Source organism: Anser brachyrhynchus (genome assembly GCF_964034855.1).
Source record: "Anser brachyrhynchus genome assembly, chromosome: 4".
Lineage (NCBI taxonomy): Eukaryota > Metazoa > Chordata > Aves > Anseriformes > Anatidae > Anser > Anser brachyrhynchus.
The window spans coordinates 51,969,143-51,987,990 of NC_137698.1; the positions used below are offsets into that span (position 1 = coordinate 51,969,143).

Below are 18,848 nucleotides of genomic sequence, written 5' to 3' on the forward strand. Positions count from 1 at the left end.
GTTTACTTTTATTACCAGCACTAGTTCTGTATTTTTCTACTGCCTTATGTAGAATTTATACGATTCTATGAGACATACAGAGATAACTAAAATATTTTATTTTGAAACTGTGATCCAGTCCTCATTTGTATAGTTGGATTTCATATCGGCCCATGAGTTTCTCTTTGCCACTGAGAAAACATATTTAGCTTTTTTCTGTAAACTTTAGAGGTAAGGAATGTATTTACATGTTATCAATGATATCAGGTACTTTTTCTAACCTGTCTGATTTTGCAGCTTGTAATGCTAAATGTAAACTAAATCAATTCTTAAGCATACTTCCTAATTTATTTGTGATAAGGAAAAAATCCTTACCTTTCAGACTTGCAGGCAGGAAGAAAAGGTTCTCTTTCTATCCCTTGTACACCGTAGCTAACCCCAGAATATTTTCATTGCTTTATGAACTGCAGTGTCTGTTACAGCGGTTCAAGATGCACACCAGCAATGTCCAGCGAGGCTGGGGGAGTGCTGGTCTGACAGCCAGCATTTTAAGGAATAACGTGGAAAGGGGAATAAGAAAGTGCTGTCTGTCTTGGGAAATGCAATCATAGACCTCTGGCTTCCCAAATTGTGATATGTATATCACTTAGTAGTGTGCAGGCCACCTCAAAGTCATACATGGCCTGATGCAAGTCTAAAAGTTACTGCTGTCCCAGCATGTCATGTCAGGAGTATGGAGCTGTTTTCAGTATTTAAAGTCTTGCTACCTGGCACACTTACTTATTTATTTATGTATTTGAGAAAGCAGTGTAAGTATCACAGCAAATTCTCTCTACTACTTCTTTGACGAATTACCAGGCTCCAAAATTCAGCAGAAACTGTAGATGTTGCTCATATGATTACTTCATTTCCAGTTACTGGGGAATAGAGTGAAATCTGGGAAAAGTGCATGATGACTTGTGGGTACTTAAGTTAAAAATTTGTCATCTGTAATATAATTATATATACTTTTGGCTTTTCAGGTTTGCGCAGAGGAGAAATCACCAACTCTTGCCAATCTGGCTCATATGATGAGTTTATACAGTACACACAGTTATTCCAGAGACTGCTCTAACTGGATTAATGTAGTGTGTAGATACTTGCATGACTCCTTCTCAGATGCCACATTTAACCTCGTAACTTATCTTGCAGAGGTAAATTTTTAATGAAGGTGTATCTCATGTTGACAATCTGTGATAAATGTTACATTTTACTCATTGCCAATTCCTTGTTTCATACAATTCTGAATATTGAGAGAAAAAAACATACCTTCTGCAATGGGAGAATAATAATAAAATGATCTAGGACACGAAAAAGGGATGACTGCTGCCATTTTGGAGTGCAACAACTTGAGTGTACCTCGAAATAATAATCCCTCTAATGAAAAATCCCTTTTTACAGTAGTAGTATTGCGAAATAGATACTTATTTTCTATGCTACGTGAATAATCTATGTATACTGTCTTTGCTTTAGCAAAATTATGCTCTGTGCAAATTCTAAAACATGTTTTTTAGCCAAGTACATATTTAAAGATGTCCGTATCACTACTTAAAAACTAATTTCAAAGTTCATTTGAAAGTAATGCATAGTATATAATCAAAGATAATTTAAATATAAAATTCAGTATATGATTCTGCCAGCCATTCATACAGAAAAACTGATGTTATCTTGAAAAATTATGTTGTATGAAAAAACTGTAGAGTTTCTCCTTGAAGATTACTTCAAACTGATCATGGAAAAGATAACTGAACATTCTTATCAATTAATTTATATGAACTTATTTCATTTATAAGACTGTTTCATTCGTAAGTCATGGATGTCATTGTTTTCCATGCACCTTTGAGATTTTGACTTTATTTGAACACTTTATTTAGTGAGAAATATTTTATTATTCTATTATTATTAGATAATTATTCTATTGTAATTATGTATTTTAGATCTGTGCTAACGGATATGTCGAAATTTGGGGGGGGGAATTAATTACAACAGATAACATTCAATTGCATTACATTTTCTTTTTAAGCTAAAACAAAATTTTGAAAAATGTGAAGTGGTACGCTGAAGTTTCTTGAGGGGAAGAATAAACATCTGTGGAAGCTGTTTATATTTTAATGTTGATTTTCACTTCAAGTTACTATTAAAGGCAGTAATTAGAGTCTGTATTTTTAATTTTTTTAAGCTGTTAGAGAAAGGGTTATCCAGTATGCAACAATCCTTGCTGCAGATCATTTATAGTCTTCTGAGTCACATCGACCTGTCCACAGCACCAGTGAAGCAGTTTAATTTGGAAATCATAAAAGTTATTGGTAAATATGTTCAGGTAGGTACTCTGAAAAACTATTTAAAGAAAAGCTTTTCTGCTTGTTATAAAAGTGAAATTACACTTGATTTTTATTTGAGAATTAATATATTTTAGATGTAAAAATGGTTGTTTAAAGTCAAATTCCATGGTAATTTTTTTCCCTTAATTTGTTACGTGCTTATGCTTTTGTCCAACTTGATCTATATCTTGTGGGACAAGTTACCTTAGTGTGTCTATTTACAAATGTAGGTAGTTCTACATACATTTTAATAGTCGAAGGATCATCTGCTGTGTCTACATAACTCTTTAAATATGGAAATGTTTGCTGTTAAATACTGTCCAAATGTATTTTAAGTGTATTCTTTTTCAAACTAAGTTTGTACAGGTAAACATATGTTTAAATCGCTTTCACTAATATATCTGTTCAAGTGAGGAACATTACGGTGCACCTTAAGGAATTCAAGTGCATATTTTTTTTATTTAAGAAAGTCCCCAAAAGATGAGCCACAGTGTTTTGCCCTAGGTAATTTGATCCTTTGTAATTTGAACACAATTTACTGAAAATCTGTTTTGTGGAAGAATATCTAGCATCTTGCTGAAAGGTTTTATACAAATGCCTGGAGCACAAAACCATTTCAGTACACAACCTTCTTGTTATTTTTCTCCTTTTCTTTTTTCCCCAAATTCCATTATTGCCAAATGTAGTTCAGTCAAATGGTTTAATCATAATTAACCAGGAAAGGTAGTGCTCCCTGGACGTTTTGCTATTGATGGATATGTACTTTAGATATTGTGCTCCTGTCAAAGTGCATTAGGCAAAATGGAATGATTAGCATAACTACAGTTTTCATAGCCTGACATCTGCTCGCTTCGCCTCTAACCTTTATCTGAGCTTTCTGTGCAAGCCCACACCACCATGGAATGAAGTCATAGTTAGAAGATGTTAGCCATCAATATACAGGAACTAGTGAAAGAATGTTCCAGAGAAGGACATGCATTTTTCATAGGATGAAACATTAATTTAGGTAACAAAAGAAAAGTTCATAAAATAAGGCTTCTTGTTTAATTGTGGTGCTACAAAACCACAGTTTTCTAGTTTTTCTAGTCTTCTGCAATTACAATTTATCTTAATAAATTTAAGTTGCTACAGGATGGTTCAGGTTTGAGATAATTCTTTTATGCTTATGATGCACGGAAATTAAAGTTGTTGTTGAAGGCCATCATTACCTAGAAAGAAGCAGGCACTACTTAGAGCCTTGAAAGTGGTGTTTATTTTTTAATGCAGTAAAGAAAAAAATTAATAACAAACTTATCATCATACTAAAAAAAATAAAATCCTGCTCATTCCAAAAACACTGGAAGATTAAAGTTTCAGGTGAAATCCTAACATTTTCAGAAGCATAAATCTTAACCTTCCCCAGGTGCTGCTTTTGATATGTCTCGTTATCCACTCTACAATGTCTGCACCTAAAACTGCTGAATTATTTACATTACCTTAATCATCTTTTTAAGGATGGTGCACTTAGCTCAGACTCTGCCTCTTATGTTCTCATACTTTCGCGCTTGCTTTTTAAAACACTCCATCAGTTTGATACAATATGAATACTTCGTAAATGTTTTTTTCCTTTTTTTGAAGATCTTTCAAATGCTTGAGAAAATACAAAACATGAAACATGTTTTTCTGTTTCAAATTCAGTTTACTCTGCCCTTAAGTGTAAAATAATTAGAGATGCCAGGAGGTGAAAGTTATTTTCCTTTGAAATACTATTGAGTTTTAATTCTGTGGCACCAAGGGCAGGTGCTCCAGGTCATGGTTAAAATAAATAAACAAACAACCTGTAATGTAAATACTGGGAACAAGGGACATGGAACAGTCTGGTGTGGCTGGCACTGTGAGCCAGAGCTACTAAGCCTGCCTTGCTTTTTCTGACCTCTGGCTGTGGGATGGATGAGCCAGTGCCTCGCTGATGCCTTCCTGGTGCTTCCAGTTCCAAATCTTCTGCATGCGTTCATGTCTTACAGTCACATATAGATTAGAGCTTTTGGCTCTGGGACTCTTGAAATAAATCAATGCAAAATCCTACTGTACATTACAAACTGATGTATTATTTGAAGCGATTGTTTGGTGATTTACCTATGTTCTTTTTAGAGTCCATATTGGAAGGAAGCTCTTAATATTTTGAAACTGGTGGTGTCTCGATCAGCAAGCCTTGTTGTACCTAACGATATTCCAAAGTCTTACGGAGGTGACATAGGTTCTCCTGAAATATCTTTCACAAAAATTTTTAATAATGTTTCCAAGGAGCTACCTGGCAAGACCTTAGATTTTCATTTTGATATATCAGAGGTAATTATTCTGTTTAAACTACAATGCAATAATGACTTTCTGTTCCAAACTTGGGTATATTTTATGGTAGCCTTCTGCATTGATATGTCTTAAATATAATTTTAAGAATAGGAGATGTTGAAGATGTTATGCACTTGTGAGGCATAATTAAAGTCATACTGAAAGGATGCATTAGAGCTCAAACTAATATAATACAGGTGATACTCTTTGTATGTATGAAGATGGGAGCATAACCAAATGACTGTAGTATAATTCAGGGATTTGAAAACTGGAGACTTAAGAAGGAGTCAAAAATAAGGGTTCATGGTTGAAACTGGTCCTGAATAGTGATTGGAGATGTACATATCTTGGACCGTTACTTAAATCGGTAGAGTCCCCTCTTTAATTCCTTACTGGAAATTTCAGTACATGTAAATAAGCAAGACACCAGGTGAATTCCCACAAAGTTTGTTGGAGTAGTACTTCCTGTCAGAAAGGCTGATTTGATCCCTGGTTTTTAGAAGTTTTGTCTGTTCTAATGAAGTTGCTGGACTGTAGAAACAATTGTTTAATGTCTGTGAGTGCATCCATAAAGAAATTTATCATCTTTTAAACTTAGTATGTAGTTACTTTGAAAGTGCATTTAAAAATATAACTGGATTGTTAGCATAAAACTAGTATATTTCAAGAAATACAAATGAGCAGAATAGCAGTCTGTTGCTTAGGGTAGAAGTATTCAACTTTGTGTTTCCCAGTATACTGATGTTATATGGGTCCTCAGTGAATTAGGCATGGACTTCGTAGAATTCTAAAAACAAAACAAAGACAGCCACAAAGAAAAAAGCCCTCTATAGTGTAATACTAATTTCTAAAATCAAATGTGTAGTCTTTATTAATACAGATTTAAATTTTACAAAAGCATTTGTTGTCTTTGTTAGACACCAATTATTGGGAATAAATACGGTGATCAACACAGCGCAGCTGGTAGAAATGGGAAACCAAAAGTCATTGCTGTCACCCGGAGCACTTCTTCAACTTCATCAGGCTCCAATTCAAATGCATTAGTTCCTGTCAGCTGGAAGAGACCACAGCTATCTCAGGTACATTGTGTCTCAAGCACGTTATACATATAAAATAGGCAGTGTTTATGAATGTGTAATAAAGGTATTTGTTGAAACATAATTTGAAATCTACATGATGTCTTAGCAAAACAGTAAATTAATATACCATAAGCTGAAAGCTAATAAGATGAAGAGGATAAATGATAAAATTCTTTCTAGAGGATGACGGCATGTGAGATGACTAGTTAAAAATGCAGACGTTTTACATTTTTACTTGGACTTCTGGTAGATGCCTTGCCATGTGATTTTTTACTATGATTTTTTGTTATTCATTTATTGTTACATTTTTCCAGAGAAGAACCAGGGAGAAGCTGATGAATGTGCTTTCTCTGTGTGGTCCAGAATCTGGTCTTCCCAAGAATCCTTCAGTAAGTTGTGGTAGTGTTTTTTTTTCTTTTTAAATTTGAAAAATGAGAATTCAGAAGTTGGAAGGTTTTATTTGTACTTTCACCCTTATTTTCAGGTTGTGTTTTCCTCTAATGAAGACTTGGAAGTTGGAGATCAACAAACCAGTCTTATTTCAACAACAGAAGAAGTTATTCAAGAGGAGGAAGTGGCAGTAGAGGACAATACCAGTGAACAACAATTTGGAGTTTTTAAAGACTTTGACTTTTTAGATGTTGAATTGGAAGATGCAGAGGTGAGACCTTGGGAATTCTTCTGTATATTTCCTTTTGAGAGTATTCTTAAAATTAGGCTGTGTTGGTGCAATTCTAAGGAAATGGCAGCTCTTCTAACTAATCCAATTGGGAAGAATTTATAACATGATTGAATTGAACTTGCATGATAAAGAAACTTGTATCTTAAACTTTGTAGTGTTCAGTTGGTGCAAATTGTTCAGGGGGAGGAGGTTCTTTGTCAGGGGTGATGTTAAGTGACTTAATCAGAAAGTGAAGTGATGTGATGGTATAAGCCAATGGCAAGATGAACACCTGTTTATAAAGCAGTAGAAAATTTCTGGAATAATAGTAGTGTTCAGTAGAAACCTATGAAGCAGTATGCTAAGAAAATATAATCTTTGTTCCTGATGCGTTTTTGCATTTTGAAAAGATGAGCAGCTTTCAAAGTTGTAAACTGTACACTATAGTAATTATATATGATTATGACTGAGTCATAGTAATTGCTTGCATTCTGACTTCAACATTATACCTGGTTTGTTGCAGTTGTTACGTTTCCTCCACTTTTCCCCCTAAAAAAAAAAAGAGAAGGGGAGGTAAAACAAATCTGAATTTTAGGAAATAGTAACAATTACGTTAACAGTTGTTACTTATTTGGGATAAATAAGAGGCTTCAGACCAGAATTGGATTAAGTTTAAAAGTGTGGCTGAAAGGACTGGGGAGAAGTGGGAGGAGAAATTGAATGCTTTGTAATTTCTTTCAATGTTTTTATTACAGTCTATACAAAGTAGTGAATTAGTAATGGTGACCCTTGCAGGTCATGGGTCAACAGACTACCTAGAGGGATATCAGCCTATATATACCTAAAATTGTTCTCCTCCTGGTTTATCCATCCCTTTTTACAAGACCTTGCTTTGTTCCTCATAATACATCAGTTTTTTCCCACTTTCTTATGCTTCCTGCTTGCTTCACTTCAAGCCAGTTATTTGCATGTTCTAGGAGAAATACAGGCTCCTTACAGTATTGCATACGTGACCACAGCCTATACAGATACAATTTCCTATATTGAATGCTACTCTAATAGTTCAGAACCATCAAGGCGTAATAATAAAATATTATATTAACACCTAGATGAAGCTTTGCAGGTAGGATGCCAAAAGTTCAAAACTTTGCCAAACTAAGTTACTCTTCAACTTTCTCATTCCATGCCTGTATGCAGCATTCAGTGCTTTACTTGAAGGGAAGAAAAAGGCAGAGAATATACACACTTAGGGTTTACATATTAATTTACATATAAATTGTGCACTTGATACAAGAGATGCCTAGTTTTTCACCAGAAATGCAGAACGTTCCTTGTTGCTAATTAAACTTAAGTGCTTCTGCCTACAGAACTACTACCTTGTTGTTGGGATTGTTTTGCTTTGGCATAAGTTTTTACCTTTTGTGGAGCAAAACAAATCACTAAGAGAGAAAGAGACTACAGAACGTTTAGTTTACTCTGCATATTTACAATATAGTGATACTATCTTAGTTCACCACAAGAGACATTCTGTTAGAGCAGTTTTGCAACCCATACTTGTACACTTGGAACTAGATGTGATATTTTAATAACTGGCTGTAGACTGGCAAAGTGAACTGAGTAGGTTTTCCATCTAACTGGTTGTATTGTTGAAGGTTGACAAAATGCTTGAGAAAATCAAATATGACTGTTGTACTTGTGAATTTAAAAAAATAGTGTGTTTTAAGATTTGGATGTCACTTAGTATGTTGGATGTTTGCAACCTAAGTATCCCAGCCTTAAAATGTGAAAACTAGAAAGGATCCCGCTGTTGATGTTTAGGGTGCTTTCCATAAAATTGATGCAAAGTAACTGACAGAACAATTAATGAAGACAGTTTTTCTGCAGCTTGAATATAATTAATGTTGATGATGCTTTGTCAGTTGAATGTGGTCACTTTAGATTCATGTGTGTTAGTTAAAAGAATCTCATCTAATGTTTGTGGCTTTACATGTTACACTAGAAAAATGTATCATAAGCATGCTGGTTTTGGTGTTTTGTCATCAGTTTATTTTTAATCAGTCTCCCATTAGAAAGAAAAATTATTTTAAATACTAGCTTTTTGACTAAAGCTTTTTTCAGAGCTTGAATCAGTCTTTTACTGTTTGCAAATCTTATGTAATAAAACATTTTTCCCTGGTTCTAGAGTATCTTTAAGTGTTCGTCCTCGTTCTTTCTAATTATATGTGTTTTCCTTTTTGCTAACCAGGAGCTGCAGGTAAGTTGCAGCCTGGTGCCCTGGCTTGTTCATGTGTTGTTGTCTGTGGTGTGTTTGTACTTTCTAGTCAGAGACATAAAATGGATACTGATATAGGTTATAGATTGAGCTACTTCCCAAGATGATAATCAAAAGAATTCTACTTCATTTACCATATATTTTAATTTCTCTACAAACATCATTTAGCAAGGCATTTAAACTTTTAATAAAATTAAAGGGCTGATTGAAACTCTGTTCATAATGCATTTGGTACTTCTGTTGTCTGCGTTGCATTTGTATATTAATTTTATATGTATAAGTTTCAAGATAATATATGTCTGTGAACTTTTTTTATTACAGGGTGAAAGCATGGACAACTTCAACTGGGGTGTTCGTAGGCGCTCTCTTGACAGTATTGACAAAGGAGACACACCGTCTCTTCAAGAATGTCAGTACTCTGGTAGCACACCCAGCTTGAACTTGACCAACCAGGAAGATACTGATGAGTCTTCAGAAGAAGAAGCAGCACTGACTGCAAGTCAGATACTGTCTCGATCACAAATGGTAAGTTATTTTACTGTGAAAGGAATCTGAGAACCTAAGTTTTTACCTGCATTTTTAGTGACTAAGTATGGCTCACACTTCTCATCCAGAGGAACAAAGACCTTGAATAAAACCAAACTAATATGTCTATGCTACTTTTTCACTTTAACATCAGTGAAGGAAAAGAGTTACTCTGCTAGTGGTACGTAACAGATTTATAGTTTTAGTAAATCAATGATCTTTTCAGTGCCTTTATACTTAAAATAATTGTTCAAATATAAGTGTAAAATTGCATGTTACGTATGAAGTGTGTGTCTTTGTAGATTCTTAGCTTCAAAAAAACCCTCAAAATATTAAATAAAGATGAGCAATAAGTGATCCCATGGGAGCCTCAATTGTGTTTAACCATTGAAATTGCTAATCTGATTATGCATTTTGAAGTGTGTGTTACGTATAAATGAGGAAAATCAAGAACATAGGCTATTCAGAAGTCTCTCTGCATTACATAAATGAATTAGGAAGAAAGGTGGGAGAAAAGGGAGCAGCAGAGATAATATGCCCCTTTTCAGGCTTGAGGCAAAGTCTGCATTGTTTCCCATAACAAAGAGCTCTGCTGATCGGTGTTTTGTCTAGTAATTTACCGGTGCTAAAAGACCTTTCAGAAGAATGGAAATTATTTTCAGGATCTCAGGGATAACTTCAAATTTGTCTATGAAGTTAAATGTTGCAGAAATGTATGTGATGCTTGCAGTGTTTTTAGTAGCAAGCTGTTAAGCTTATGAATAAATTCAAATAGCTAACTATACTGAAACAGCCTATTTTAAAACTGTGGGTTTTTTTCTGTAATTTATGTTTGATGAATTGAAGAATTTCATGTTTTTTTCTTTTCTTAGTTAAACAGTGATTCTGCCATAGATGAAACAATATCAGATCATGCTGGTTTATCACTTCAGTCTCAAGACTCCACTAGCAGTGTGGGAACAGAAGAGGTGCTTCAAATCAGAACTGAGACCCCAAGTTTGGAGGCTTCTCTAGATAACTCTAGCAACCAGCTGCCTGAGGTGGGGAGAAATATGGGCTGGTGCATGGCTGATTTGGGCTCCTTCTAGTGTTTAGTAGCAACTTTTGCTTTCTTTTCGACTGAAATTTCATCTGTTACATTGATTGTTTGATTTGCTTTTAATATTTCTAACCTGTTGGAATGTTCTTATAAAATGTTCCCTCAGAATGAAAACTACAGGTGATGGACTCAGGGAGCTTACCACAGGTTAAAAATATTCCTGAAGGGCTGATAATGAACATTTCATGGTGCCAAATGATAATAGGCTAATATTCATGATGCTTTTCCTTGATACGGTTGAAATCCTTCTTGAGCAAAATTTTCTTTCAAATACTTTTTATTTCCTTTGTTTGCTTTCTTTGGGTTAATGTGATTGGTGCTATGTGGGAATAAAACCTCAGGCCAGCTGTGTTAGCAGTTGGTTCAATTAAATAATCCTTTAAAAAGGACCACAGATGCTAGTGGTATACTTTTTTGGAAAAGGCCTGTGTGGAGTGAGACAGATTTCAAGCTAATGGCCGCCTGCAAAGCTGTGAGTACTTCAGTTTTTTTGTTTTTTAAAATCTTTTGAATAGTTTAAAATAGAAAAACTCAATTGAAATAACTATCTTCTGCTACATTTCCTATGATGTTTAGCAGTTGTAGGTAAAAACTCAGTATGTTGGCTTTTTTTTTTTTTCCATGAATTTGAAGTGGTTTGTTTTAGGTGGACTTTTTATCACTTAATTTAAAAAATAGTGATGGGACTGGCAATCTTATTTTTGTTTGGTTACGCATTGCTAATCCCTACTTTAACAGAATATTCAGTTTCATTGAGTTTTTCAGAAAATTAACCTATCCCTATATACATTTGAATAACCAGTAGACAGTTTACATTTAAGAATGTCTTCAGTGAACTTGGTTTAAACATTTCTAGTTCGACTGACTGGGGTTTCTGAACAAAGGCTATAGTATACCTGTTTGCTACTTAGAAAAACACTGTTTTAGCAAGTGAACCACTTAGCTAATTTGAAGAAAATAATTGAAAGAACAAAAAACATATTTCAGAGGGGAAGTGTGAGTGATTGCTATCCTGTGGTAAAATTCTCACCTTCTGAAAGTGTAATACTGTGACTCGTATAAAGCACCTTTTCCACACATTTTCCATGTTTTGCTGTTGGAATATGGTTACATTGCAGTTGATAAATTGTTATAAATTCTCAGTTTTTTTAGAGCACCTGTGCTTAGATTGCCCATCAGGCTGTTCTATTACTGTTTCATCTGTTTATCTACAACTACATTTTTGTTCTAGTGGAGTTTTGAGTGATGAAGAACCCGTAATCTAGATTAGTATTTTTCCAATATAGGATAGATGTGTTATTTTAAGATTTGAAATCATTCCTTTAGTAAAGGGAGAAGCAAGATATAAGTTTTTGTTGTTTTGTTTTGTGTTTTTTTTTAATAGAATCAAATTCACCATAATAGAACTTTTCTGTGTTGTTTGCCCATGTGGTACATTCTCAGCTGTAACTCATTTTTGTTTTCTTATTTCTTACTAAGGCTGCCTTTATATTGTTTGTCTGTAGCTCTCTTTATAAGATCACTAAACTTTTGATAATCTAAGTGAAACGCTCATGGAAAAAAGTTGCAATATTTTATTAGAAATATTGAAAGCAATAAAAATAATTAATAGCATTAAATTGAGCCATAAAATTGTTTCATGACTAAGCATCATCAAGCAAAAAGTGCTATATCAGAAGCAACAGCTGATAAGTGAATGAGATTTTTTTCTTCATCTGTAGAATGAAAAGATTGCACTGATGGTATAGTTAAAGGTCAGTGTATTTCATAAATAAATTCACAGAGATAGACATATGTCCTCAATGGTACAGAAGTCTGGCAATATCGATCAAGATCTAGGTCTATAACTTAAGACTTTATTGCACTTTGCTGTGTGACAGTAGCTCTGTGTATTTACCACAGAGTACGTAGTCAGTTAGTATAGTCCTCTATCTACCGACTGAAAAAAACAATGTTAAAACTGAAAGCAGTAGTGTTGTGTTTCATATACAGCATGCGTGGATCTGGACTTTTTTTGTCAGTGCTCTTATTTGTAGTGCTTCACAGCAAACTCTTAAGTCAGCTGCTTCTTTGAAATTTCAATGAAAAAAATTCATTTTTAGATGGCTTTTTAAATTTTAAGTCTTGCATTTAAGGTGCTAGATTCCACGAGAAAAAAAATTACTCATGGTATTTTGAGTTTGTTCTTGGGCCCATGTATGGTTGATAGAGTTTGATGGAGCTCAAACAGTAATAAGAGATTGGCTTCTTCTAGCTGTATGGAGCTTCCTTCTGGGAAGGGGCTCAGCCGTACAGACTGATGGCAAGATTGGTGCGATGCATATGGGAAAAACATTGACTGCAAATGCATATAAATGTAATTTCTAAATGTGAGGCGTTCCAAGTTTATTTTGTGCTTTTTAGAATATGGGATTTGGTCAAACACTCAAATTTACCTCTCCACAAGAATTAGCTGTCTAGCTTATTGCTAAAATTCTGTCTTTTGACAGAATGAGCTTGAAAATATACATACTATCAACTCACTTTGAAAAATTCTTAAAGCCAGGAAAAACTAATTTTGTTCTGAATTCTTGAACTGTGCAACTCGGTGTGGTGCCGTTGTTTTTTCCTGTGCTCATACACTTGACATATAGCTCTTTCAATACAGGCATTTCATTGCATGTCAAGTGTCTGTTACAGAAAATATTTTTATAGAAAAAAATATATATCAAAATTTGCCTAAAGTTGAATAAATGAAGCTATTATTTAAAAACAAGCATGTGTAAGTGTATGTGTGTGCTGGTTAGATGCAGTTGAATTCCTCGTTTCTCTTTATAGGGTTGTTAAAGAGTTAAGTAAATATTTTACTTAAATGTGTTTGGATAATTCTTAGTAATAGCATGTCTCTACAAAGAAGACAAAGTATTTCACATTCTAGTTAGCAGTTTATGGTTCAGCTTACAAGAATATCTCAATTTTGAACAATAAGCTTTATAAGCCTAAGTATATGAAAGTTTCTTACTAAAATGATTCTCTGTTTTATTCACCTGTACTGTAGATTTATGAGGGAATGGTTTACTAGAAGTAATTTTCCTTAGGTTCCGTGGAGTTATCAGCTATATAGATCATATTAAATCATGTTTTCAAGATACTTTTAAGTGTATCATTCACTGAATGTTGGTAATATGTTAACATCTATAAAGGAATGAACCACTGCTTCGATCCAAATTATTTTGCTGTGCTGTTGTAAAAATGCCTGGTGTGCCCGTGTGCTGCTTGGTGCAACAAAACGGCTGTTTTGTGCAGTAAAATTCCAGATTCAAGCTGTACAGAAGAAGCATTAGAAGTAGGGTCACTAGCTGTGTCAAAAGACAGCAGTGTCACGTGTAGAAATAGTCAAAGTGAGATAATATTAGGACCACCATGAAATAAAATTATGAAGCTCTGTTTAAAGCTGATTTGTCTGTTCCTATAGTATACATGTAGTTATTTGTCAAAGGATATGTTTAGACTGATGAAAGCCATGAAATGATGTGTATGCTCAGAGGCTGCCCAAAAGTTTGTTCACTAGTCCTCGCTATGTAAGCAGAGGTAGAACAACATGTTAAGAATGAAAATGTGCTAATTTGCGCCTTTAGGAAACAGCAGTTACAGGAAGGTGTCATTTTTATTCCACAGAAAAATCCAGTAAAAGGTTTCAGATGGATTCATCGTAAATTAACTAAATCTAAGTTCATCTGTTCAATAAAGTAATTTTAATGAATATAATGATGCTAATGGAGGGAAAGAGAAGGGAGAAAGAGTTAGTCTAATATTGCCTTCCTGAGTTTAAAGATCATCTCCTTGTTATTGCCAGTGATCAAAAGCCTTCGTTCAGAGATTCAGAGTTAAACCCTTAAAGCTTCCCATTTTAATAATAATAGCAAAATAATAGAAGTAGTGGGATGTCCCTTTCCATTGTTCTACTGTTATCTGTTATTCAGTTACGGTTTAGGAACTTTTTGAAAAGGAGAGTGGAAAGGAAAAGAAACTTTCTGTAGTGGTGACAGACCTCAGAGGCAAACATTGAGGCAGTGATTTTGGTCCTTACTTGGACAAGTAAAACATGAAAGTCTTGAATGTATTTGTTGTGATCTAAATATGTTTGAGGCTATTTGCACATAATCTTCTGGGAGTGTTCTCCTAGCAGAATTAATGGAATGTATTTGAGACATTGTATTTACTATTAATAAGTCATATTCCAGGATAGTCAACAAATGTTAAAAATAGACTGCTTGGTTTTGGTCAAGTAAAACTGAAGAATCCAAAGAGCTGAATGTTTAAAGTATAAATGGCTATTTGTAAACATTTGTTTTTATCAGTCTGTTACTTTACTATAGTAAAAGCTGTTAAGAAGGCGTAAGCCCTGATGATAAAAGTAATAAAAGTCTGTTTGATTCACAGGAAGGCAGTTCAGCAGTAAGGGATGAACAGGTTAGCACTGCTAGTGAAGACACTGGGTCATATCTGCTACAAGAACAACAAGACTGTCTGGTCTGTCATGAACCTCTTGAGTTGGAAGAGGCTCCAGAACTGGCAGAGCCTGCAGCTCCAGAGAGCTATTCTGAATCTATCTGTGAAGAGGATGTCACTCTTGCTTTGAAAGAGCTGGATGAGAGATGTGAAGAAGAAGAAGCTGACTTCTCTGGTTTGTCAAGGTCAGACTAATATTAGTTCTAACTAATAGAAATTAAATGTAATCAATGCATGAACCAAAGTAGTTTTTCTTATGGCACGGTTTCTTTCATTAATCCCACAGTACAGGCATCTAAAACAGTGCTTGCATATCTGATCCAATTGTTGGTTTTGCCTATTTAGCAAATAAACTCGGTACTTTTTTCAGCAGCTTCTGATGAGAGAAATTTTTCTGTGATGAGAGAAGCAGTTGTCTAACGTGCAGGAAAAGATGAGAACACTTGAATAAAAGAAATGTCATTCCTTATAATACAGAACATTTTAACAAATGATTGTAATTAGTAATATTGATTAATTTATAGGTTTTGTGGGTTTTTTTGGAGGTTTAGTGCCTAATGGAAAGTATGAATGCAGAATGCTCTTCAAACAAAGGCCTGTTAAATTGATTGCCTATAAAAATGAAATTGTTCCAATCTACCTCCATTCACTCAAGGGTATTACTTAAGACAGTTCTAAAATATTATTGAACTGGCAAATGAGCCTTTATCTTAAGGAAAGCTAGAATTTGTTATAGATACTGGTGGACTGTATGTTTAAATGATGAAAAATTCAAAGAAATGAATATTAATTCTGTTAACGAGGGCACAAAAAATGTCAATTTCTGAGTGATATGCATGTCTATGTAGTGCTGTATATAGCTATCTGTAACCTGCGGTTAACCCTTTGTCTGTGTATGTGCATAGAAATAGCATGTTTTAATAAATGTTGGAGATATTTGAGGTTATAAATAACTTTTATATTTCTATGTTGCAGTAGAAAAGGTTTTACATTTTTTTTATTTTACTCTCTTCTTGGTTCATAGTTACCTTAGTTGATTATTTATTTTACAAAACACAATCTTGAACTCTTGAAAATTTACTGTGGGGTTAACATCTGTTTGTTATTCATAGCCAAGATGAAGAAGAACAGGACGGTTTCCCAGAAGTACAAACTTCCCCACCTCCTTCACCATTTCTTTCTGCCATATTGGCAGCTTTCCAACCAGTGGCATATGATGATGAAGAGGAAGCCTGGCGTTGCCACGTCAATCAAATGCTATCAGATACAGATGGTTCTTGTGCTGTCTATACATTTCATGTCTTCTCAAGATTGTTTCAGGTCAGTGAATTGCAAATGCATGGTTGGTTAAAGTCCATTCCTCCTGCTTTCAAAGCTATTCTTTCCCTCTGTAACTGCAGAAGCTGTTAAGACTGGTAGCAAGAAGCCTTAGAGAGCAAATCAAAAGCAGACCAAAAAACAAAGCAACAAACAAACAAACAAAACACCACATTACTAAAAGTAGATGGTGTATGCTACTTTTCCATGGGATATCTTCTGTATTCGTTGTCTGAGAGAGGTAGATCCTACTCAGGGGAAAAAAAAAAAAAAAGCTGTTCAGTATTTCTTGTAAGCTCTTAGTTCGTATTGTGTTCCTTTTTTTATTTTATGAACATCACCCAAGCTCTGTGCTGATTACAGGATTAATGATTTCCTCCTGTGTTTTCTATGGGACTCAGTATTGTGGAATCACAACATGACTAATACTAATGAATTTATCTTTCATCTGTCTTGCGAGAAAAAGTTTTTCTTGAATTGAAACACCAGGAGATCCATTAAAGCTGGAAGTTTCAAAAGTTTCTGAAGTTACATTTACCTCACAGATTTAGCATCCAACATGAAATGTCTATGACCTAATTTTTCTGGCTCCCTCCTCCTTATGTTCAGGAGATGTGTTTTTTATGCTTTCAAAGTGGGACCACTTAGATGTATATTATCATTGGCAACTTCTTATGAGGATGGGAGGAGTACAATTATGCCATTTTATTTACAGGCAAAATGCCAAGTGAGCTAATAGCAGATTCAGTATTACAAACCAAGACCTTCTGTCTCCAACCCTTTCTTATTTCTCCAGAGCTAATTTTGCCTGCTGTTTGGTATGCCATAATAAACTTCTCAGTGAAAGGCTTGCTTTGTTTTACCATACTACCATTTTATCCCATGAGCAGGTTTAGGGTCAGTACCACGAAGTAATTTGTGTGTGAGGAGTTCATACTCTGCCTTATTCACAGAATAACCCTTTTTCTTTCTTTTTTTGTAGAATTAAGTGTTTTGCCACAGTGCTGTGAAATTTCTGTTATTAGCTTTAGACTTCTGACATCTTGCTTTATCTAGATATCGGGGTTTAGTTTATCTGTATAATAGCTAAGTTTAGCTGCTTTATACAACCATTCATTTTTTGAAAGTGGTGAAAATGGAGTGTTACACAGATAGCACTTCATATTCTCTTATGCTCATTAAAGAGGGCACTAGAAGGAAAGGCAAAACCTTTTCTGGCTTGACAGAGTAGCCATCAGTCAGCTGGAAAGGCACGTTCTCTGGGAGAATGGGAAACAGCAACACAAGGCTGAAGTCTGGGCAAAGATGCATTCCTAAGAAGTTGTTACAGAACACAAAGAAGGGTTAAAATAATAAAATGAGACCCTGGAGGCCTTGTTTGACTGCATCTTTCTATTCTATCCTACTTACTGTGTTTAACTTTGCAGCCATAAATATCATCTTCATATAACTTTATTCTACATGTAACTTTCTAAGTTTATGAAATAATGTATAGCAAAGTGTCAGGTTAGGCCATGCCTACATCTGTGTAATTGAACATGATATACATAGGACTGATTTTTGAAGAAGGTGAAACACCTTGCAGGTGACAGTTTTGGGCACACGTGATACTACACAGGTCTTACCCTGACTCATAAAATCCTGTGTATAACCTTGCACAAGCACTTGAAAATCAATGGAACTACTGTTTGTACTGCACAAAGACAAATAGTCATTCAGATATCCTGATGTTAAAGGACTAGATATGAAAGGAATAATTATCTTTGTAGTTACATGCTGTTTTCTTTTACTTATTCATGTATTACTTTTTCAGAGCTAGTTTTACATAAATACACAAATTATATATTACTTTGTACTTTAATGTCTAAAACTATGCCGTCGTAATGGAAATTTGCCTTGAAATACTTAATCTAAACCACCATATGAGGAGAGTAGTGCTATAAAGTTAATGTTTTTTTCTGGTTTGCTTTCTAGAGCATTCAAAGGAAGTTTGTTGCTATAACAAATGATTCAGTCAGCTTTCTTGGTGAAAGTCTACAACGCATTGGAAAGAAATTTAAAAGTTCACTGGAAGTGATGATGTTATGTTCAGAATGCCCAACAGTCTTTGTGGATGCAGAAACGGTAAAAATCTCAAATTTAATACTTAAATACAAGTCTACTTACACATTTTTATGTAAAATATAAAATGATGATTTAACATTATAAAAATAGCAATGCTTGGGAACATTGTCAAAGGTTTGAATAAAATGTTAATTATATTTTTGCCTTTTGAAAGGTTGTGCTTATGTCGGTGGTTGAAACATTATCTGAATAATTATGGGATGTAAAAAAAAAGGATGCTTTTTAATAAATGAAATTAGGAAGGAATTAAAACGTTAGTAGCCACTATGAATCATAAACACTTGAAAACACAAGTATGAAATCCATTTTCTCAAAAAAAAAAAAAAACCCCAACCCATAAAAAACCTCCAGCTTTAACAGCGAGTAAACTGATTAGATATTGTTTAAATTCCCTTGCTGTTCTTCAACTTTCTTGCTCGTTCATATTTATTCTGTATCCTTTTCATCTTGTTGTTCAAAGACCACTTACCCCGTAGCATCTTTGCCTTTTTTAATTGTGTTGTCTGGGCTTATATTCTATGATGCCTGAAAAAGACTTTCTAACTACAAGTAATGAAGCCTTTGAATGGTTTGTTGTTATGCAAGTTGAAATCTTGGGTTATAATAAATACTG

The 18,848-nt window shown here is 34.4% G+C and overlaps 1 protein-coding gene across 13 annotated transcripts in view; it reads left to right on the forward strand.

Moving 5' to 3' along the window:
• The window catches only part of FRYL (FRY like transcription coactivator), a 171,636-nt gene that overhangs the window by 137,109 nt on the left and 15,679 nt on the right, over window positions 1–18,848 (forward strand). For 12 of the 13 annotated variants that reach the window (XM_080589906.1, XM_080589917.1, XM_080589907.1 and 9 more), the window contains 11 exons: window positions 1,002–1,172; window positions 2,198–2,338; window positions 4,470–4,667; window positions 5,585–5,746; window positions 6,061–6,135; window positions 6,231–6,407; window positions 9,001–9,204; window positions 10,077–10,244; window positions 14,726–14,979; window positions 15,907–16,114; window positions 18,086–18,235. In XM_080589906.1, coding sequence (XP_080446032.1) covers window positions 1,002–1,172; window positions 2,198–2,338; window positions 4,470–4,667; window positions 5,585–5,746; window positions 6,061–6,135; window positions 6,231–6,407; window positions 9,001–9,204; window positions 10,077–10,244; window positions 14,726–14,979; window positions 15,907–16,114; window positions 18,086–18,235 — 1,908 coding nt within the window. Of the gene's footprint in view, window positions 1–1,001; window positions 1,173–2,197; window positions 2,339–4,469; window positions 4,668–5,584; window positions 5,747–6,060; window positions 6,136–6,230; window positions 8,943–9,000; window positions 9,205–10,076; window positions 10,245–14,725; window positions 14,980–15,906; window positions 16,115–18,085; window positions 18,236–18,848 lie in introns of those variants that run through there. The other variant, XM_080589909.1, reaches the window with a different exon arrangement.